The sequence below is a fragment of the Equus przewalskii genome, chromosome 6, assembly GCF_037783145.1.
Source record: "Equus przewalskii isolate Varuska chromosome 6, EquPr2, whole genome shotgun sequence".
In the NCBI taxonomy this organism is placed as follows: Eukaryota; Metazoa; Chordata; class Mammalia; order Perissodactyla; family Equidae; genus Equus; species Equus przewalskii.
The window spans coordinates 26,548,729-26,571,604 of record NC_091836.1 but is presented as its reverse complement, the minus strand read 5'-3'; the positions used below and the strand labels follow the sequence as shown (position 1 = coordinate 26,571,604).

General features: G+C 53.6%; 1 protein-coding gene and 1 long non-coding RNA gene across 3 annotated transcripts; one reads left to right on the top strand and one right to left on the bottom strand.

The window, feature by feature from the left end:
* Positions 1-581: 581 nt before the first annotated feature.
* LOC139083861 (uncharacterized) lies at positions 582-20,481 on the bottom strand. The gene is made up of 3 exons (XR_011540885.1): positions 19,633-20,481; positions 18,392-18,478; positions 582-1,039 (listed from the first exon to the last, which is right to left on the bottom strand). It is a non-coding gene; the product is annotated as an uncharacterized lncRNA (long non-coding RNA).
* SCN2B (sodium voltage-gated channel beta subunit 2) lies at positions 2,082-14,595 on the top strand. 2 transcript variants are annotated; one of them, XM_070623235.1, is made up of 4 exons: positions 2,082-2,375; positions 9,193-9,429; positions 9,719-9,929; positions 10,653-14,595. In XM_070623235.1, exons 1-4 carry the CDS (start codon positions 2,316-2,318, stop codon positions 10,850-10,852), a joined length of 708 nt encoding a protein of 235 aa, XP_070479336.1. In that variant the 5' UTR covers positions 2,082-2,315; the 3' UTR covers positions 10,853-14,595. The 2 variants fall into 2 exon arrangements, with proteins under 2 accessions (XP_070479336.1, XP_008511716.1); XM_008513494.2 differs by having other exon boundaries at positions 2,104-2,375; positions 9,263-9,429.
* Positions 20,482-22,876: the final 2,395 nt, after the last annotated feature.

Genomic DNA, 22,876 nt, shown 5'->3' with positions numbered 1-22,876 from the left:
AGCCGCAGCCAGACCCTAGTGAAGAGGCACGTGGGGGACAGTCTGTGCAAGATGTGGGCATGGACAACACCTCTGGTGTGGTGGAGAACCCAGAGGTCTCCTCTCCACCCCTCTGCCTTCAGCAACTGCCACCCGGACGTGGACCACTTCACTCCTCCCCAGCCTACAACAGCTTCAGCAGCCTTGGCTAGAGTTCACTGCCTTCGCTGTGATGTCTGCTTTCCCCCATCCCCTCTCCAAATTCATTCATCGTCCTGGGGTGTCCCTGGGCAGTTATGCATGCCTGTTTATTCAGTGTCTGCTCTGAGCCAAGCCCTGTACTGGCCTCCCATTTTGTCCCTCCACACCCTGCACCTTCGCACCATCTTTTACATCCCAAGCAGAGGCCCCTTGCTTCGTCTATCGCAGTCTTCTCTTCCCTCTGTCTCTAAACAACCTGAAGGCAGGTCCCCTGTCTCCTCCCCATGGTGACAGGCCATGTGGAAGACAGAGATAGCCAGTGTTTCACACAGGCCTCCATTTGAATCCTGGCTCCGACTCTGCCCTTAAGAAATGTCGACTGAGGAAAAAAATCACTACAATTCAAACAGCAGATTTTTATTTGTGCAATTAGAATTGCAACACAGGAGACACAGATTCAGGTAGAAACCCAAAATATGTTCTGCTAGGGAGTAAAACTCAGGGGCTTTCAAAGGCAAAGAAGGGAGGTTCTATTACAAAGAATTTTAATTGGATTTGGAGGCGGAGAGCTAGTCTTGGCCAGGCTTTGATGGACTATCGATTCTGTCGTCAGAAGGTCCACAGTCCTCAGTCTTTGTGTCAGGGCGTCCGTACTCCTGCTGACTTCTCAGACAATTGCTTGTAAAACAATTGTCGTTTTGGCCCAGTCCAAAGGTTTGGCCCAGTCAAGGTTCAAGACAGCAAAGCAATTTCTCTGGAAAGGCAGATCCAACTCCATTTTAAAATGGCTCCACTGTAGTCAATTTTGACACGATCATACATAAACTTGGGTGGGTTAAGCCCTGGGAGCTTCCGTTTCCTCGTTTGCAATAAAAAAAAAAAAAAAAGGAATCACTTATCTCAGGGTTACAATTAAGTTCAGATCTCACATGGCACAGAGCTAATGCTCAGAAACATTCGTTGCTCCTTCTTGGGAGCATCAATGGCCCATTGTTGCCTGAGAACCTGTTTTCTACCTCATTGTCTCCCCAGAAGAGTGGGGGTCACCTTCTCTGTTTAGGGCCACGTTGGTGCTCACCTCCAAGCTCTCCTACTTGTGATATTAGCCTATTTTTCTTCCTTTTTTAAAAGAAAAATTTTCAAACATACAAAGCAGAAGAGAGAACTGCATAAAGAACCCTCTGCACCCGTCACCAGTTTCAGCAATCAACCACAATGTCCCGTCTTGTTCCTCGACCTCCCTCACCTCCTTTTTTTTTTTCCTGGAATATTTTAAAGCAAATTTCAGTCCTCATATCGTTTTACCTACAAACACTCCAGTGCGTATAACAGATAAAGATCTTAAAGAACATAACCCCAATATTTTTTATCATATCCAACAGAACTAAGAATTACTCATTAGTATAATCTAATACCCAGTCCATATTTATTTTTTCCCAATTGTCTCAAAAATGTCTTTTTACTGATGATTTGACTGAATCAACATTGCCCAGAGGTTCACGTTACATTTGATTGTAAGACTTCTCACCCCAGCCTGCTTTGACACGCTCGGTTTTCAGTGACAGTGCTAGAAAAATGAGGAAGTCCTTACTTCCTGAACGTGTCACCAACTCACTTCCCTGAGCCTTTCCAAATAACATAAAAAGAAGCATCTCCTTTTCTGGGCGTTTTTAAATGACAAAAAGAGTTCCCCCCTTAACAGCAGTTCTGAAATAAACGGGTTCCTCTAACAGCTTTCAAAACCCAATAATCACCCAAGGGAAGACGGAAAGGCAGGATTTGCTCCAGTTCTTGTTCAGAGGGTAAAAATTTCTGGGGAACTTTGTTCCTTTCAGAAAGACTTTTTTATGCCCTCCCACCTGCTTTTCGAAATCCACCAACCACAAAATTTACTCCATCCCCCTTTTTTTCTCTCTCCGTTACACACTCCCTCTCTCTTTTTAGCAGCAACATACAAGCCGGCCATATTAGAGAGATGGAAATAAAGCTTCCTTAATGTTGTATGTGTCTTTGAAGTACATCCGTGCATTTTTTTTTAGCATCTAACCATTCCTCCCTTGTAGCCCTCGGCCCCTCAAATCGCCCTCTCCCACATCCCACCCGACTAGCATCTCCCTCTCTGAAAATGCACAGAGATGCCTGGCTACCTCGCCCTGCCTTCAGTCTCACGGGGCTCAGTCTCTTTTTCTCTTTGGGTAAGTTAGACTGCACATCTGCATGCTCCTGAGGGTCCAGAAGTCCAGCCGCCACTGGAAGAGGATGGGGGCAGGGGGCAGCAAAGAAGACAGGGCTCGAGCTTCCTTTCGGTGTCCTTGGGGAGGGAAGTGCTGGGGACTTGGAGAGACCTTGCTGGGGACTGCATAACGCTGGGACCACTTGGTCACAGAAATGTTGGGTCAGGGGATCTGAGTGTTCCTTGGGGGTGACAATTGTCAAGGGAGGTGATTTTTTTCTTGGGATTTCCCTGAAATGGCCTATGTGGGGGTGGGGGCAGACGGTAGACGGATCTGCAGTTTCTCCATGGATTTTTTTTTTTAGGGGTCCTGGGACTTAATGCTCCCCGAAGGGGCTTCTTTTGTGCACCTTGACCTTTGGAATCTGGTGGATTTAGGATATTAGGAAAGAGTGCGTGGGGGAGTCGAGGGCAGAAAGTTGAGTCTGGGTCTGGCTTGCCGGAAATCTGCACTACAGATTTGTTGAAAAGTGTGGGAGAGTAGGTGGGAAGCAGGCTGGAGAAATGATCTCTGGATGGGGAGGAGACCTGCTGAAGCAGGCAGCGATGGAGAAGGCGCTCTGGCTTGGCCAGATGGAGTGGAGGAGGGGTTAGGTGAAGGGATCAGAAAAAGAAGAAGAAGAAAAAAAATAGGAACCCACGCACTGAGTGTGGCCGTGGCCCGTTAAGACCATGTCTCAGAACTGTCCAGCCCAGCCTTGCAGACTGCCCAGTCAAGTGATCCAACTGTTGATTTCATATTTGATCACTCATGGACCTCCTGGCGGGTGGGTGGGCTAGAGGGTTATTTGCAAGCCTGCTTTATAGGTAGTGTCCTTCTTGCTCCTAAACTTACTCATTGCTGGTGTAGCAATTGAGGGTCCAGTCCAAGGACTGTCAGTGGGAATATTCCCCATCACAGAGTTTCTTTCTCTCGCTCTGGCATGCTGTGCTGGATATTGGGCAAGAGGCCAAATAGAGACAGTGCAGAGCCCTTGGCAGCCTGCATAAGGCCTGTTAGCTTTTCTGAGTTATTGGACATAGTAACAACAGAGCAGGAATGTGATGGAAGCCCAGGCAGTGGAAAGAGCATGAGCCTTGGAGTCAGAACTGGGTTTAAAGCCAGCTTTGGCATTTAGCTCATGGGCATAGACGCGACTCCTCTGAGCTTCAGTTCTTTCCCAGGTGAACTGGAGAAAACCTACTGCCTGGGTTTTTTGTGTCTGGCACGTAGCGGGTGCTCAATTGTAGCTGACTTTTATGGCTTTTCACGTGCCCCAGCGCTGTGTGTCTTGTTTAATCCTCACAGTAATAGGTAATTGTATGAAGCAGATACTGTTATTATCCTCATGTTACAGATGAGGAAACAGGCACAGAGAAGTTAAGCAACTTGCCCAATAAGGTCACACGACTGGTTTCAGGTGAGCTGAGATTTGAACCTGTTTGTCTGACTTCAGCATGTACTTAACCATCGAACTCTGCTGCCCCCAATGTTCAAGAAATGGTGCTGCTATATTAACAATAACTGATCTAAGAATCTCAAGTGCTGGCAAAAAGAGGGGGAGCTGGGTGAATGACCTGTGTGTGAGGAGCCGGCGATGGAGGACAGGTGACCTCCTTTGGGAGTTCGGGAGAGCTTCCTGTGGGAGGGAGGCAGCCCTGTGAGAGCCTTTTCTAAGTGGAGAAAGGAAGGGGGCTCCGTGACCAGGACCAGGGTGTGGCTTAGGGGAAGGTGGAGTCTGGGGTGAAGAGGTCAGGGCATGAGGGCTGTGAGGTGGTGGTGGGAGGAAGCTAAAGCCTCTGCAAACCCGGGTGGGAGGAGGATGCAGGAATGGGGACGTTGACCTTGAACTTGAATTTGATTGGTGCTGTGATGAGGCAGCCCTGGCACTCTAAGGCAGAGGGCTCAGGGGGACAATGGAACTTTGGTGGTGGTAGTAGCATCAGTCCCCAAGATGGAGGGATGCCACAAGTGATGAGGGAGGGGACTGTGCCAGGGGCTGGGTTTGTGAGGATGACTATAGAGCTGACAAAGGGAAAGGGGACAAGCTGGGCAACCTACCGCACACATGACAGAAGCACGTGAGACTAGTTTTTCGCTAGAAATAATCCAAATCATTGGGCTTCCTTAGAATTTGTCTCAAGAGCATTGGCCCTGCGCTCACTGGCCTGGTTACCAAAGTCTGGGCTATGTTAGGGGAGGCCTAGAAAGTGGAGTCTGGTCCTCACTGGAGCCCACTGCGCAGATCTGCTGCTGGGGGCAGGAACCCAGACCCAGAGTGGAAAATGCCTTCCCTTTCTTCTACAGACTTTTACTGAGTGCCCACTGGGTGTCATAAACTGTCCTGGGTCCAGGGGTACCAACATGAATAAGAATCATGTTCCCCCAGGATCCCGAGAGACACAGGCACATAAACAAGTAATAACAATGCAGCATCGGATGTGCTGTGATAACAATAACAGTAATGATGCCAATAACAGCAGCTAACCTTTGTCGAGGGCTGACTGTGTGCCAGGCACTGCTGTGAGCTTTGTACATTCGTAAGTTGTTTAACCCTCACAGCAGCCCTAGGAGGTAGCTCCTATTACTGTCTCTCATTTTACAGATGAGGAAACTGAGGTGCTGGGAAGTTAACTATCTTGCCTAAGATCAGACCAGGCTAGAGCCCTGGTCTTGGCCACTATGCCATTCTGCCTCTCGGTCATGAGGAAACAGTGGGAACAGGGCTGCCACTGGGGAAGCTGTCTTGGAGGCGAAGCCTCATTAGCTGGCATCTGCAGGAGAAGTAGGCAGGCTCCAGGTGCAGAAGGATGAGCGAGCTTCCCGAGCTGAAGCACAAACACGTGCAGAGTCGTGGAGGCGTGAAAGAAGGTGGTGTTGTCAGGAAGAGTAAGAACTCTGGGGTCACTGGAGGGGAGGAAGCTGGCAGGAGATGAGGCCAGGATGGAGGTTGGTCCCAGATGGCTAAGGGCTCAGAAGCCGTGCCCAGGAGCCTGGACTTGATCCTGAAAGCAACAGGGAGGGATCAGTCGGGGTTTGGGGGCGAGAGACTACGAGGACAGGTTGCTCTCACGGCTGCATGGGAGTGGCCTGGGCTGGGAGGCAAGACTCGGGTGGGGGCGGGTCTGAAGGGTAAGGCAGCTCAGGAGACGGGCTGGGTGTCACACCCAGCTGGGAGGCAGAGGGTGCCCCAGGGGCAATGTGCTCCAGAAGGTCGGGGAGAAAATTCCTCTGCTTAGACACTCTCTGTCTCTTTTTTTAAGCAAGAAGGAAATAAACCTACCTCTTAGAGTGCTGTAGGGTTGGAAAGAAGTGTGAAGAGAACTAACTTCCAGCCTCTGCAGGAGACAAACAAAGTTTTGTGATCTCTGCAAGATGGGCCAGGTAGAACAGTGGGTGACGTGGGGCCTGCGGGGCCAGGTGTGCCTTGGAGAAGGTGGGGGGCCAGCCCTGGTGATGTTTTGGAACTAAGATCAAAAGCCACATCCTTACTGCACCCCTGTGACTGCCATTTACTTTCTGTGAGCTGGAAATCAGGAGACCCAGACCCTAGACCTGGTCCCAAATGGGACAACCAGGAAGACTGTGGGCTCCTGTGACGTGTGAGCTTCCTTTAAAGGGGACTGTTCCCCTCTGGCCAGCCTGCCTAAGGCTGGGGGCTGGCAGTTATGGGGCTGGACCTGCCATGTAGACAGCAGGAGGCCTGGTCCCTGCAACGCCTTCAGACAACAATCACAACCCCACCCAACCTCGACGCCCCCACCCTCTGTCTGAAGCCTGGCAGCCTGGGTTCAAATCTGGGTTTGTCACTTACTAGCTGTGAACTTGGGCTATTCGTTTAACTGCCTTGTGCTCAATTTCCTCACCTGGAAAGTGGGGTGATAAGAGGGTTGTTGTGAGTATTAATATCTGTAGAGTGTGTAAACGGCGCCTGGCTCGCAGACTTGGTTGTTGTTGTGAAGTCCTTTCTGTGGCCCTCGCTGTGGATTCGCTTCTTTCCTGAAGCAGCAGAGTTCATCAAGGGACCAGGATTTTGCTCACTGCTCTGACCCCGTCGCCTGACAGTTTTGTCGTCTTTAATGAGGGCCTGGATTGGTGAAAGGCCTGAGGCCGTTGCCTTGAGCCTGGGATCCTCAGGCTGCAGGGGGCGCCCTGGACTCGGAGTCAGGAACCGTGGCTCTGCCCCAGCCTGTCCCTATCCTCTGTCTCTCTCAGGGCCTCACTTCCCCCATTGGTAAGACATGGGGCTAGATCTACAATTCCTGAAGGTCCCCCTTTTGGCTTCCTCGAATTTGGTGACCCCCTGTTCCTCACTGTGCAGTTGGGGCTTGACGTTTGACCTCGCTGACCACTAGAGGGCACACGTGTTCCTCCTGGTGCCTCCTGCAGGACTCGCTGTAGGGATGGGGGGGAGGCACCCCACCTTGCAGCTGTCTATGGGTCCCCCCTCCTGCCAGCCAGAAAAGACCTCTCACTCCTCATGGCTCTGCCCTCCCTCATGGCAGGGTGCTGGCTCCCTCAGGATGGAGGGAGCTGCCTGGTGGGGTTCAAGTTCTAACCGGAGTGGGCTGGGGTGGGACAGAGGCCAAAGACGGGTCAGCTAGATTCACAGCATCTACTTCCTGGTGTCTCTCCCGGTGGATGCTCCTTTTGGCTGGGGGCCCCAGGAAGGTGGCAGACCCTTCCAAGGCAAGTGACTAGAGGAGCAGGGTGTTCCTGGGATATGAGGTAAGCTCAGGACAGGGCCCTGCCAGGCTCCTTCCCTGCAGATTTCTCTGCCTCTGCAGAGTGGGGGCGGTGATGGCATTTGCTGAACACCTCCTCCTTGCCTGGCGCTGTGCTGTGAAAGTGAGGAGATGGGAACTGGGCTTTGTTCTTCTTGGTGGGCCCACTCAGCCTCCCCAGTTTGTACTCCCCTAACTGCAGAGCACACCTGGAAGCCCTGGCCTTGCAGGTGGGGCCGCACGCCTATCCCTCCATCTAGGGCTCAGTCGTGACCTCTGGGGCCAGCAGTTGAGAGCATCTCTTGTTCTCTCTCTCAAAGCCTGCCTACTGGCCCTGGCCACTCAACCCAAGGGATGGACTGAGCAGAAGAACACTGGGGCAGGCTTTGATATATTCCTGCTTCCAGGCTGCAGTGTGGCTGCTTCTGGGATGGGGCCCAGCAGCTTTGCAGAGCAAAACAATTTCAAAAATAAGAGGCTTGCAGGGGAGCCTCCCAGGCTGCCCCCGCAAGGCCTGGGCTCTTTGTCAGATCTGGGGGAACTCCAAGGGGCTGCCTGAGGGGTCAGGCTCCAAGGTGCCCGCTCTGGGAGACTGACCCGGAAGCCCTTGCTGTTTAGGGGGCAGAACTTGAGGAGGATTTAGGATCCTAAGAGCCACCATTTGCTGAACACTTACTGGCAGGCAGACTGCACACTGTGCTTTATGTATTTTCTCTTATTTAATTATCACAACCCTGGAGGTGGGTGCCATCTCTGCATCTTACAGAGGATCGGACTGAGGCTTAGGTGGTAAAGGAGCTGGCCCACGCACGTTCTCCCAGCTGGGCTGAGGCAGAGCTGGGCTTGAACCCATGGCTAACCGGATCTCCTGGTCTATGCTGTTTCCCTGTCAACAGCCACAGCTCTCACCTGGACAGCCTGCTAGCTGCCCTCTGCCCCTAGTCCCTTAGTGGCTTCCTATCTCTGGAGAATAAAATCCTGGCTCCATGTTCTGGCCCACTAGGCCTCTGCTGACCGGTCCCTGCCTAACTCTTGGGCCTCAGGTCTCCCCATTTGTCCCCCTGAGCACTCTGCTCCTCGTGCCTCAGATACATGAAGCTCATTCCATCCACTTGGGACTTTGTTCTTGATGTTCCCATTGCCTTGGAACTTGATCGCCTCAAGACTTCCAGTGGCTCGCTCCCTCACCTAACTCAGGGGCCACCTAAATGTCACTCCTCAGAGCAGTCTCCCTGACTGCCAGAGATAAAACAACACCCCCTTACTTTGTTTTGTATCTTACAGCCCTGGCCATGTATTACTGCCTAAAGTTACATTACTATTTTTTTCCTTGTTAATGTCTGTCCCCTCCCTAGAACACAAGCTCCATGTTGCAGCGACCCTGCCTGTCTCGTTCACTGTAATTTCCCCCAAGACCTGGACTAAGCACCTGGGGCATAGTAGGCGATCTATAAATATTTGGTAAATGAGCAAATGAATAATTGATGCTGAACATTACTGTGTATCTTCTATAAAGAAAATTAATCTTTTGGGATGAGGTTTTGACGATACTGGCAGAGAATTTTCTAATTAAGGCCAGGACTAGGGTGAGGCAAGTGAGCTGCTTAGGGTGCAAAATTTAGGGAGGTATTTGTATGACCCTGAGCGTGGGCGTCCCCTTAAATTTTGCATTTAAGGTGGCTTTCTGCCCCATGGGGCACTGCTGCTTCAGCTGGAAGTGCTTTGGCTCAGCAGAGATGGTTGGAAGCGATGGGGAAGAAAGAGGAAACTGAGGCCAGCAAACTGAAGCTCCTTGTCCGAGGTCTTCAGCCAGCAGGCGGCAGCTGCGGGACTGGGGTGGGATGGCCAGGTGGAGGACTGCACAACAATGGTCCTGGGAAAGGCTTAGATCATTTGTCTGTCCTCAGCTGGACAGATGGTCTGGTCTCTCTTCACCCCAGCCTTGCTCTGCAGCCCATTTTACCCCAAGGGCCACATCAGGTACCCTTTATGAGTTTTACCCACCCCACTCCGTGACTAATTTCAGCCGTAAGGGTGCCAGCCTGCTGCCATAGCTCTGCTCCACTCCCCACCAGGTGCAGAAGGCTTGTCCCCTCCCTGGCCCTGTCATCCAGAATCCTCACCAGCTTGTGGCTTTATCCGCAGTGCCACCAGGGCGGAGCATGGAAGTCACCGTACCTACCACCCTCAACGTCCTCAATGGCACTAATGCCCGCCTGCCCTGCACCTTCAACTCCTGCTACACAGTGAACCACAAACAATTCTCCCTGAACTGGACTTACCAGGGCTGCAGTAACTGCTCCGAGGAGATGGTGAGTCCTGGGATGCAGATGGGGGTGAAGCAGGAGGTGGGAGCCCCGCAGCGTGAAGCCCACCTTTCCCAGCACCTGCCCTTGTATGGGACCAAGAACGCAGAGTACCCTGGGGGGCCGTCTGCTCCAGAGGGCTTTGGCAGAAGGTGGGTGGCCCTGGGGAGGCTGGTGGAGATCTGGAGGTGACTGCCTCTCTTCCCGGTCAAACGGTGCATGGGAGAAAGGTACCCGCTCTCCTTGCAGCTCCTTGCTCATCCAGCCCCTCATCCTGTCCTTTGTCCACCCCCAGTTCCTCCAGTTCCGCATGAAGATCATTAACTTGAAGCTGGAGCGGTTCGGGGACCGTGTGGAATTCTCGGGGAACCCCAGCAAGTATGATGCATCAGTGACACTGAAAAACGTGCATCTGGAGGATCAGGGCATCTACAACTGCTACATCATGAACCCGCCCGACCGCCACCGTGGCCACGGCAAGATTTCCCTGCAGGTCCTCATGGAAGGTGAGGGGCGGGCGGGCAGAGTGGGGAGCTGCTGAGGGGACCGCTCACCGTTCCCACACAACTGCTCTCTAGCAGTATTAGCTCAGAGCTCCTTTGAAGAGGCTGTGCCCTCCTGAGGGGTGGGAGGGCACACCTTGTGCTTGGTGCAAGTCATCCGTTTATGCCCTCCAGTCCTTGAGGACCTGGGAACACGTTTCAGAGAATCCTTATGCTGCTGTCAGATAATCATGATCACAATCTTAAGAACCAAAATAGCAGCTTTCATTTACTGGGCACTTACTATGTCTCAGCTATAGGGGTAAACTCTGTATGTGCATTATCTCATTTCATCCTCATAAACCCCTAGGAGGGAGGTACTCTTATTATCCCCATTTTACAGGCGAGGAACCTGAGGCTTAGAGAGGATAAGTGAGTCACGTAAGGCCACACGAGTAATAAACAGTACAAGCAGGACTCAAATTTGCGTCTGTTTGATCTCAAAGTCCATGCTCTTAAATATTGCATTATGCTGCCCTCCCCTGGGGCTTTTAGATGCCCTGTGATTTTGGGGTGGGGGGCTTAGAGGTCATTGGCCTGGGTTGATTTTTGGCTTTGACTAAACCCTTTCCACGGAGGAGAGTACAGTCAGGAGCACCCCCAACACACTGCGGGAGCCGGGGGATAGTGGAGGGGCTCCCTTTTCCAGCCCAGTGCTCAGTGGGTCTGTTTCTTTTCGTTCTCCAGAGCCCCCTGAGCGGGATTCCACGGTGGCAGTGATTGTGGGTGCCTCTGTGGGGGGCTTCCTGGCTGTGGTCATCTTGGTGCTGATGGTCGTGAAGTGCGTGAGGAGGAAAAAAGAGCAGAAACTGAGCACGGATGACCTGAAGACAGAGGAGGAGGGCAAGACAGACGGAGAGGGCAACGCGGACGATGGCACCAAGTAATGGGCGGCCCGCCCTGCAGCCCCTCCCTCGTGTCCCATCTTCCTCTCACTCCGCCCTGCACAGTGTGCCCCCCACCTGTCCGCTCTTGGTGTGCTTGAACTGGGACCCCAGGACCTATCTGGGGCCTCCTGAACCCCTCACTTCGTATCCCCCACCCTGCACCAAGAGTGACCCACCTCTCTTTCATTCGAGAAAGCTGCCATGGCGTCGGGGATGTGTGGGCCCTGGGGGGGGGCGGGAGAAGTGGGCTGAAAACTGCCTGTCCCTGAGAGGAGGCAGGAGGCATGTGTGAGGGGCCCAGAGAGAAGGAGGAGGGCGGGCGGTGATAGAGGAGGAGGTCAACCGTCCAGCCTGCCCAGCACGTGGGCTTGTCTGGTGGCAGCTTCAGAGAGGAGCTGCGGGTGGGGGAAGGGTTTTCCTGTGCTGCCTGAAGGAGCCTGGGGTGGGGCATTGCTCCCAGCCCAGGGCAGCCCTCTTGGGCTGGGGGTGGGGATGGGCTCCTAGAGCCTGGGTGGGGGGCATGTTGGAGGGACGACTGGGCATTTCCTGGGTGTTGAAGGAAAGCTGGGGCTGGAGGCAAATGGAGACAAGCCCTGGCCCAGGAGCTCTGCTCTCACCCTCTTCTCCACTGACAGCAGCTCCCACAGAAGCCTCATGGTTTTCTGTTGGCTGCTAACCCCCTGGGGTTTTCGGCGAGAGCTGTGCTGAAGAGCCATTGAGCTGGGCCATGGGTGGGTCCTGTCGTTTTGGGCAGTGGTCATTTTCCACCACAGTTACCCACCAACAGGAGACGAATTTCAATGAGCCGAGGGCCTGAGGGGGTGGGGCTCCATTGTAAAGTGGAGTTTGCTGCAGACTGCCTCCTCCAACAGGATGACCACCCTCATGGCCAGGAGCAGCCAAGGTGCAGAGATGGGACGGGGGTGGCAGCCGCGGCAGAGGCGTCCTTGTGCAGAGTGGGCTTCCGCTCAGACTTTCCCAGTCACCCTCAGAGGGGCTTCCATCTGGCTTTTGGCTAGAGACCAGGGCAGGGAGTGCTTCTGAGGGAAGGGGAGGGGAGGTCCTGTGGCCATGTTACATCTGGCGCCATGTTACACCCTCCCGTGCTCCAACAACTCCCTCCATGGGGGACAAAGTAGCATTTGTGGGGAGGCAACTTTCACTGCCATTTTACTCACATTAAGAGGGAACTGGTTAAGCCTGAGGAGAGGGAGAGAGACAGAGAAACTGCTGACATGGAGAACACTACCTTGGAAGACCCTAAAGATCAACTAGCCAAGTCACTCATACTACAGATGGGGAAACTGCGGTTCAAACTGACAGAAACTGAGGGTCCTGTCATCCTCTGGTGCCTCAGTCTCCAGTTTGAATCAACAGAGCCATAGTTTTCCCAGTGGGAGGGGTCTCTGCGGACGGGTAGTTGAGGGAGGTGAGGTGAGGAAAGTGGACTCAGGCAGCCCTGCTCATCTCCCTGGAGCCCCGCCCCTCCAGGCTGTGACCGAGGCAGGGATGGAGCAACAGGGAGTAAGAGGGCAGAGTCACTGGCAATGCTCCATACCCGCCTAGGCTGACCCTCCTCGGCACTTCCCAGCCTCTCCAGGAGCTCAGCCCCTGCCCCGGCTCAGGGAGTCAGTGTGTGGCAGGCACCAGTCTGGGGTGAGGGGGTGGAGACAGGACTGTGACAGTCTCAGGGACTCTTCTCTGCCTCTGCCCATCAGATGGCCAATTTGAGGTGAAAGCAATAGCATATGGGATATTCAGTTTAATTCGCTTCAATTCAACAACCATTTATTGAGCATCCGCTACGTGCCAGGCACTGTGCTGGGTGCCTGGGACACACACAAAGCCATAATAGAGTTGGGGGCTGCCAGGTCAGCACTGTGGGGACCAAGATTAATTTTTTTGGTGCATCTAATTCCACCTCTGCAGTCACTGCTTCCAGGGCTGGAGTTGGGGAAGAAGGAAGAGATTTCAGAGTCTGGGCCCCGGGAAGGGAGGAAAGCAGGGAGATGCAACAGGGAAGAAGTGACAGGCCAAGTGGAGTGGGCATAGAGTGGGGGATGGGCAACCAGCCAGCTAACGCCAGGTGGGGTGGGTCCAGCCCATCTGGAAATTCTCTCATCGGCTCAGTACCTAACTGCCAATCAATACACTGCCAATGGGGGTGGGCTAAGCCCCAGGATGCCTGGGGCAGGTGGACACTGCCCATCCTTCGAGCCAACCAGCTGAGTAGGGGGAGGTGGGTGGTGGGCACCTCATGCCAGCTGAGACCAGGGTTGTCGTAATACACTTTTGCAGCTTGCAGGTTTCACTTTTTGGCAACCTCTTAAGTACCCTCCTCTCCTGGATGAGTGAGGATCTGTGCTGATGCTGGGAACTTTTCTTTATCCAGGACTCACAACATTTAGGGGAATTATTTGCAAGATTCCCTAGGTTTATTCTAACAAATCCTAACTTTCCATAAAGAAGCCCAAGACTTCCAGATTCCTTTCTTTCCCTGCCCTGACCTAGTGGGGCATCTCGAGAGCAGCACCTCTCCCTGGGCCTCAGTGGCCCGAGCAGATGCAGACAGGCCAATAAACACCTTTGCCCCAGGTGCCCACCCTCATCTGCACTTACTTCTCGAGCTTCTTAGAATCTCCTCCAGAGGCCTCCTCCAGGGCAGTGTGGCTGAGAACAAAACGGGGCTTCTACAAGTAGAGGTGGGAAACCCGTGACATGTTTCCCCGGCAGCCATTTCTCTACCCTGCTCTCTCGTCGATACCAGCAAGCTGTTCTGCTTCCTGCGCTCTGGGGTTCAGGCCCCACTCTGGCTGCATGTCCCCATCACTGTGCTCTGCTGGGTTCAGTCTGCTGGTTTTCTTAACCGCCCCTGCCTTGCCTGTTCTCTTGGACGCCCCCATCTGTCTCTTCCTCCTCATTAAGGGCCACTATAAGGAAATATGGACTGGCCAACCCATGGGATTTAGCTTATAAGAACAAAGCACAATTTTTCAGGACTGAAATGCCTTGAGGTGCCTTGGAGCTGGCTTTGAAAATAGCTATCTTCCCCCCAGCTATGGACTAATCACAATTATTCCCAGTTATAAAAGGGAAAAGCTGATTGGATCCATATTTCTCCCTGGGAGTCTCCTTGGGGAGGATGGCCTGGTAAATATTTACAAAGTCAGGTTGAGCAGATGGACAATTGAAAATACTGGCCAGGTCCAAAAGGATAGTCCCAGGCCGTGGGCACGGCTTGGTGCAGGTGGAACGGGTGATGATTCAAGAAATTTTCCTTCCTACTTATGTCTTAAGGATAGACAGCCTGTGTCTCTCGCTGTGCCTCTTGCTGATGTCTTCCTTTATTGAAGCTTGCTGATGCATTTGTACATAATCTATATATAGGTATAGATATATTATATATACAAATATAAAACATCTCACTACACCCACCCCAAAACTTACATTGTGGGCGGGGGGACAATCATTTCTCAATGTTTTGAGTTGATTCACCAAAGGCAAATTATGGAATGTTCTTATTGCTCTTCGTGCACTTGGATGGAAAATCTAACTACTTATGCACTTTCTAGGTGTGATGTGCTGTGTGGTGGTTGGAAGAGGTGACGGGGAGAGAAACTTAAAGGGTCCTCTGTGACCCGCCTGCTGTGATGCGTCTGCTTTTTGGAGTGGACTGACTTCTTTTGTAGTCTGTCTTATTGCTTGGATCTATTGGCTACAATAAACAGATCATCTCCTCTGAACATCCTTCCAGTGTGGCTTTTTTTTAGGGGTGCAGAGTGGGGTAAGTTGGGGCTTTGCCAGGATCCTGACAGGGGCCCCCGATGCTGCTTTCCTGGCAATCCCATTGGCACTGCCACATCCCATCAAGGATGGGGTCATTCTAGTCCACTCTTGTTGACACGTTTCATCTCTTTTCCCCTTTGCCTACAGAATCTTGGGGGCCTCTATCCACCTCAGAAGCACCCTGGGGACAGGATGGCTAGACACCCACTTCTTGGAGGGCTCTTTGTTATTTCCAGGATGATGACAACCTTTTAAGCCCTCAAGGCCAACTGTTATGCTGATGTTGCCTTTTCTTTCTGTGAATGGAGGGGCCATCCTTCCTGTCCCTGTTTCTAAGCACTGTCTGACTAGGCAGACGTCTTGAATGACAGCTGGTCAGAGTCTGCCCTCGTGCAACTTCGCGGACAGGGTGGCTGGGGGAAGAGTCAGGTTGCTCCTGTCCCATCTGCGTCCTGCTGTATCCCATTTGCGTGCTGTGAATCAGCCCTACTTTCAGGACCCAAGGCAACCCCCTGGCCTAGGGGCTCCACTATCCCAGACACACGCGGCCTTGTTCTTCTCTCTTGCTTCCTGTTTTTATGTCTCTCTTCTCATTTCTCTCTCTCTCTCTCTCTCTCTCTCTCTGTCTCTTACACACACACACACACACACACACACACACACGCATCCTTGCCAAGGAGGCTTACCAGATAAGAAAAATCTCAATTTTCTGAATGGCAAGGAAATGCTGGAGTGGTTGGATCCTCCTTTTCTCCTGGTTTCTTTGTCATTTCTGTCTGCTCCCTGGTAACCCAGAGACCCTTGCTAGTGGTCAGACGCATTTTAGAATATTCCAGGAGGGTCCTGACATTGGCAGTCCTCATGCCTACAAGGATTACAGCTGCTGCCTGAGAGGGAAGCCAGGAAGGAGGTGGCAGCATTAAAAGATGCGGCTGGTATTTAACACAACCAAGGGTACCTTGGTTTAAAAGGATGTCTGCCGCTGGAGCCCCTGAGTCTTCCAAGGATGGGAGGTCAGAGAGGGTGCTTCTCTACTTAACAGATAGGAAAACTGAGGCAAGGGACGTGGACTGAGCAGAGAAGGCACTGGGAATCCTGGCTGATTCCTTCTGGGGTAGACACCAGCCCTTGCTATTCGGCCAGGCCAGCAGCATCTTCCTCATTCTAGGGCTTTTCTCCCAGAAGACTTTGGAGGACACCAGCTGAGACTGGCTTCTGGGAGGGCTGGATTTGGCTCAGGCATCTCCTCTAAGTTGCTTTTCTTTGGCCCAGCCTGCCCAGTGCTGCCTTGGCCGGGACGGCGGTGGGGGGATAGCTCTTATCCTGGGGTTCTGAATTGGTCACCAGCTTCCTGTGTCCCCCAACTGAGGTGGAGGGGCCTGTACAGGAGCCTTTCAATACCTGCGGCTCCTTCACTTCCCACCGGAGCCCCGGCAGGGCTCAGGCACAGCCATGGGCCTGCCAGCTGCCTGCTGCCATGGAATGGGAGTCTGTGCGCGGAGGCTTTTAGAGTCCCTAGGACAAGTCTTGAGGGTCAAAAGGAGGGGAGTGTGGGAGAGGAGATCTTTACAACATCAGAGATGGGAGGAGTCCCTGGGACTACCTAGCCGAGCCTCCTGACTATCCTGAAGGGGAAACTGAGGACCAGAACAGGGAAGCGACTTAAGGCCACACGATGCGTCAAGGTTAAGGATCTCCCATCAGGCTCCAGGTCGGCTGTTCTTCCCACAGCACACACCCAGGCTGGGCCCAGCACCCACTGGGCACAGCTCCGCACAGCAGCACACACCAGCCCAGGCTCCTGCTGCCTCCCCAGCTGGGCCTGAGTTGGAGTAGAAGAGGCCCCCATGCTTCCTCTAAGGGCTCAGTTTTTGAAGTTGAGATTCAGAGAGCGAAAGTGATTCTCCCAAAGCCACACAGTTGGCTAATGACAGAGCCTGGGCTAGAACTCTGTCACGTAAATGTAAAGGCCTTCCCCGGGCTGATCTGATGTCCCAGGAAAGAAGGCTCACGTCCTTTAGCTCCAGTTCTGAGTCCCATTCCCACACCCCAGTCACATGACTTGCCTCTTGTTGGCTTGTAGATGGGCCCCTGTTAGGCCACTTGTCTTGCAGGGGGTATTATCTAAAGAACTTCAGGCAAGAGGTGGCTGGGGCAGTGCCTGGCGGGATGTGGGCTGGGCAGCTGGGTGCACAGGAGGATGGGCCCTCCAGGGTCTCCTGCCCTCCTCCGTCAGCACTATGGGGGCTCAGAAGGTCATGCTGGCAGGGCTCCAGATGGCCCTGGTGGCATTGCCCCCCACAGACCTCTCACCCTGAAGCCCACGAGGTTCTAGTCATTCCTGGCTCCCTGCTACCATGCTGATGTCCAGGTGCCAACCACCTTTCCCGACAGGCTCCGGCCACCCAGAGGATGAGAGCGCCAGAGGGCTTTGGGGAAGGAAGCCCATCTGAGAACTATATCCTGGCATCTCAAGACGGCATGTAGGTTTGGTCCTAAAATAGATGTGCCTAGCCTAGGATCCCTCTCCCCTGCGGTGCTGAGGAGGCCTCTGGCTAGAAAAAGGAGAAAGACTCTCTGGATGGAGGTGCTGGGAACAGATGAGTTGGGAGTGGAGAGTAGATGAGTTGGGAGCGGAGAGTAGATGAGTTGGGAGCGGAGAGTAGATGAGTTGGGAGTGAAGAGTAGATGATTTGGGGGTGGGTAGCCTGGTAAAGCAGCTGTTCTTTTTCTCTGGCAATAATGACCTTGAGGGTCCAGGAGCTGCTCGGGAATGGGGGCAATTGGACACTGGGTGCTCAGCTTGGCTCCTTGGGATTCCATGGGAGGGGGCTTCCCCTTATAGCTCTGGCAAAGTCACTGTTATCCCAACCACAGCTGCCTCTGCTTCTTAACTGGGACAAACTCCCTGTAAACAGATGGCACAGGGACCAGGAGCTGTACGCCTCAACAGATTGAGAGCCTCTCCTGAGGGCAAATGGGCAGAGGGAGAGGGTGCGTCCTGCCAGGAGGGGAAGTGCACATCACAGCTGTTGGCCAATACACTGGCCTGGCCTGTGGCCACGGGGGAGAAGGATTAGAGTTGTCCCATTCCGCCCCAAGGCAAAACATTAGGACTGGCGGGCAGAGACAGATATTGATCTGATAGAAGTCAGAGCTGTGCAGAGGGTTGAGTGTCTCTGAAGTAATGAGATCCCCATCCAGGAAGGTATTCAAGCATAGCTTGGGAGTGTTGTCAAGAAGATTCACATATCAGGGTCACATATCAGGGCATACTTTTAGATGTCTTCTAAGTCCCTGACAATGGCCCTCTTCACTCCTCATTTTAAGATTCAAAAGATAGAAGTGGGATTAACTCTTGCTTGCCTGAAGGTAAATATGACACACTCAGAGGCACATCCCTGTCGCTCTGCCTTCTTCCTCAGTCATGCTCTTCTCTAGGCTGCCTCTGTGCCCCTGTATGCCTTTACCCAGTTTCTCAATGGCGGGGAGAGGGGAGGTGGTGAGTCCCTACTCACGGTGAGAAATAGGCTGGGAAAGGGGGGGAATTTGGAGCTAGGCACCTTTGGGGAACTTCTTTCTAAAGATCAGGTCAAGTCTAATTTGTGTCCTTGGCTCTGCAGCCAGGACAAAGCTGCCCCATCCTTCCAGTCGAGACTGTAGATAAAAGGTGACAGTCCTCTCGGCCTTCCCCTCCCTTTGACCTTTGCCAAAGTCTTCAACCTCCCCATCGCTTCCCCATAGCACACTCACATGGTGTGGGCTCTCCGGCGGAGCCGACGCTGTCGTTGTCGGAAGGGCCCTGAGGATGGGTTCACATCCAAACCTTGGATACGGGAGCTGGGGTGCGGGAGTGAGAGTTGGCTAGACAAATAACAACAGGCACCATTTATTGAGCACCTACTCTGTGCCTGGTACTGAGTGAAGCACTCTGTGTATCTCAGCTGACTTAATCCCCAGGACAACTCTGGAACACGCATTCTTTTCTCACTTTTACAGATGAGGAGACCAAGCTTCTCCTATACTAAGTATGTGTGCACACAAGGTGACAGAGCTGGAAAATAGCAGAGAACTCAGACCAGGGCGGTGTGACACCAAAGCCATCACATCACCCTGGGAGAAAGGGCAGTGGCCTGGCTGGCCTCTTACAGCTCACAGACTTAGGGGTGGGTGGGGGAAGGGATCTGGAACCAACCTCAGAATGACCGTGGACAGCGAGGCAGAGGTAAAGTGTTAGGAAGCAGAGGGGAAGCCTTCTCAGTAGGCCCCTAACATCCCACCACTACGTGGCCTGGCCCTTGACCCCACAGTCATATGCAAACAGCTCTGGGCTCTGCTGGCCACCTTCTCCTCTCTTGGCTTCTGAAAACCTGTAAAACCTCTTTACCTGCTGGCCAGTTGTCTCCTTGTCCCCACCCCCCCTTCTCGGTCTGTGTCACACTCCACCCTCTCTAAGTTACTCTTCACTCCAGGAAGACTCTCCTCTGCTCCGTGCTTCCCCCCTTCCTCTCGGCCTCTCCCTCTCTCCCCCACCTTCCTCCCCTGCCATATCTCCTCTCCTGCTCCACATCTTCCCTCTGCCCTCACTTTGCAGGATCCACTGCTTCTTGGGGACCAGAGGACGGGACCAGTACATTTGGAGAGTCCTGCCTGGCACTCCACGCCATTTTATGCTTCTGGTTTGGTCAGTCTGTCTCAGTGCCCAGTTCAGGGGCAGGCCCAGGTCTAGGGTTCCAGGACATCTGGCGACTCAGCTGACAAAGTCATGCCAGGGACAGTCAGGCTGCAATGAATGAGAAATCTTGCCAATGCCTACAGCCCCCAGCCCTCCTGAGCCCCCATTCTCCCTTGATGGGAGGGCAGGGGGGCATGGTAACCCGTGAAGCAGAGGGAAACACAGCTCTGGGGTGCTGGGTAGGGTGGCTGAGACCCTGCCCTGGGGCTTCATACCCCACCGCAATGTGGCCCAGAATAAAGATATGCCCAGGACTCACCCCATCTCTGAGCCGCAGTGAGGGAAGCAGGCGCCTGCTCCTGAAAGTGGGCACATGTCCCTCTCCAACTTGGGACCGTCCGGTGAGCATCTCCCCGGTCAGGATATTTCAGCTCCCTCCTTCCTCTGCCCTCCTCCTCCCAATGAGCTCATCTGTCTGGGGCTCCCCACCCCCTTTGCCTGAAAGGATGTTCAGACAGAACCTGGCAGAAAACAGAAAAGAGGAAGGGAGGGATAGAGGGGGTGGCTGCCTACCTGCCTGCGCCCAGAGCCCTTAGCAAGTGAAGATGGGTGAGGAAGGCTCAGGAAGAGTTTATCTTTACTCTGACTTGCTGATGCTGATGCGAGGTGGGCTGGGGAGCAGCGGGCAAGGTGGCCAGTACCAGTTCTTTGCTGGACTGCTAAGCGGTGTGCCTGCGGTTGGTTTGGTGCATGCTGTCTTGTTAACCCCCTCAGCACCTGCCAAACTTCCGTGGATGCTGAGACTGTGGCTGGGGGCCAGTGGGCACTCTGAGCTGGAGGGAAGGAATGGTGGGTAGGGACAGGCAGGGAACAGACCTAACCACTAGAAGGAGGCTCCCGAAAGTTTGTCCAGGTAGCAGCATCCACCCAACCCCAACCCGAGAGGCAGAAGGATTTGGGGGCATTTAACTTTAAGTTAATGCGTGCAGAGAATCTGGGTGCCTGCAGTTCCACTGTCCTGAGGTTGGGGCCCAGTTTATAAGCAAAGGGGAGCTCAGGGAAGGTGGAGAGGGGAAGCAGCCCCTGGTGTTGGTCCAAGGGCCACGGGAATAGGAGCTGTGAGGTGGGGGCGCGGGGGGGCTCCCTGCAGAGCTCCTTGTTCTCTGCCTCTAAGAGCAGAGTCAGCGCCACTGCAGAGCAGAGCTGAGCGAGCTCTGTTACCTGCAATGCCCGGACAGGAGCCGTGAGGGCTTATGGGGGAGGGGGGGAGAGTGAGGGGGCAGGCAAGGGCAGTAGGGGAGCCAGAGGGGGAGGAGGCTCCCCGCCAGGCTCCTGTTACTTAAGAGGAACTCCTCTCAAAATAGCTCCGGAGACCTCATCGGAGCTCTGCCTTTCCCTTCCTCCCCTGCTGGGGTCTTGGCCGGCTTTCTGAGAACTGACAGGGGATGGAATCTTCCATCTACCTGCCCTGGTAGAAGGTGGGACTGCCCCAGGGGTGAGTGTCTTCTGGGGTAAGAGCATCTCCCAGAGGCAGGGAGCTGTAGCTCTGCCCTCATTACTGCCTGGGCTACTTCTCCCCACCACTCTCTGACCCTCCATCCCCGCTCTCCCTCCTAGCTCCAATCTAGCTCCCTGGAGGGCAGGAACTGAGGGGGTCGCCTGGTCTCAGAGAGGACAGTTGGACTAACTGCTTCAAAGAACCTATGTGAAACACCCCCCCCCCCCACCAAGGAAACAATCTCTTTCCTCTTAAATCTAGGCCCTATCTCCTCCCCCCTGAGAATGAACAGCTCCCTGACAGCATATCAGCGTGGTGGGCCCAGTCCCTCTCTCCCTCCTTGAAAACGTACGCTTCACGGTATTTCTGATCCAGGCTGCCCAAGACCTGAGTGTGCACTACCCCAGCACCAAGAATCAAGCCTGTTGGGTCACAACTGGGGGCTGTGTCCAAGCTGCCATCCTGCCCACAAGGGACTTCCAGCAGAAGGAGGGAAAGGAGCCAGGGCGCCAGCCCATTTCTTCCCATCCCCACCCGGAGACGGGGGGCTCTCGACCTGGGTGAGGGGGCTGGATCAAGGAGGGCTCCTCAAAGAGATGGTCCTCAAAAGGCAAGAGAGAAGGAACTGTGCTCTTCTGCTGCCCTCTCCCCTGGCACCCTCAGGAGGATACTCTGAGATCAATCGATGGATGGGGCTTTTGAGAATTTTTGAGGAAAGTGCTCTAAAAATGTAAAAATCCTCTAGCCACTAATGCATTTCTCAAGCACTTTTTCTGCCCGGCTGTGGAGCCCGCCTGATGTTCTTTAGAGGAAAGTCGGGGGTGTGCAGGGAGGGAAGCAAATAATGGGGGAGGTTCTAATCCTGGCTCTAAGAGTCACTTTCTCTGCGACCTTGGGCCACACTGTCTACCTCTCTGGGTCTGTTTCTTCATCTGTGAGGTGCATGGGTTTCCCAAGGACCCTTCTGGCTCTAAGAATTGGTGAGCAGTGAGGCAGCAGGAAAGGTGGAGGACATGGAGGAACCTGGCACCTTTTCCTGACCCCAGGATCTAAAGATATCCAGGCGCTTTGTCCCCTCCCCTCCCCCTTCTCTGGGTAGGGGTCACTTTCCTTCCCTTTGGCTCACCTCCTGTCTCACCTCAGCCTCCCGCTCTGAGAAACATGACCCCTGCTGTAAAAATAAAGTGGGCAGCAGGGCAGGACGCCTGGCTCTGTTGATCTCGTATTGGGGACCTGCTGAGGAAGGAGAGGGTGAGCATGCGGATCTGGGGATGGGAAGAGGCTCAGCCTTGTTGGGATGCAGACCTCCCAGAGAATGTAAGAGCTACAGCGCACCTCGTGCTTACCCTCCGCCCAGCACCTGCTCAGCTCTTTTACAGGCAATAGTATCTCCTTCTGCCAGGTCCACTTCTGATGTTTGCTAGGCCCAGGGCAAGTGTACAAAGGGAAATTACACATATATGTCTAAATGCAAGTTATAAATCAAGATAATGAAGTGTTAAATTTACCTATTTCCTCTGTCTTTGATTAATGTTCCTTGGTCTTAATATTAAGATGAGGCCCCAGAACCATTCCCTGGTCCTCTTCCCTGGTCCTGCAGGGACAGGGCTCTCATGCACGCCTGGGGACGTTCCACCTGCATGTCAGGTTCCCTCCACTTCCCATGCCCTGCAAACAGCTGCCCGGCCTCTGCGGCACATGGCTCCTGAGAGGATAGATGTGGGGAAGAGCCTGCTCAGAGCAGAGTCATTTGAGCAGGGAATTCCAGGGGCCCGGAGACCCAGGCTATGGTCTCGAAGGGGTGCATGGACCACTCTCCTTCCTGTCCCAGGAACCCCTTTCCCAGTGATGGCCAGAGAAGGGCCAGAGTGAGGCCCTCTAAACCCAGAAGCCCAGGGCCGAGGCCCCTGCTGTCCGGGTCTAAGAGTGGCATTGCACTTAACAATCCCACGGGGCAAATGTCATGACTTTCACCATACTACAGACAAGGCTTCTGCGGAAGATTGTGTAACTTGCTCAAGGTCATACTGCAATAAATGCTCGAGCTAGGATTTGACTGCCCAGC

Coding starts and splice junctions, on each gene's coding strand:
- SCN2B (XM_070623235.1), top strand. CDS start 2,316: ATGCCTGGCTACCTCGCCCTGCCTTCAGTCTCACGGGGCTCAGTCTCT. Junction 2,376..9,192: donor CAGTCTCTTTTTCTCTTTGG/GTAAGTTAGACT, acceptor ACTCCCCACCAG/GTGCAGAAGGCTTGTCCCCT. Junction 9,430..9,718: donor GTAACTGCTCCGAGGAGATG/GTGAGTCCTGGG, acceptor GTCCACCCCCAG/TTCCTCCAGTTCCGCATGAA.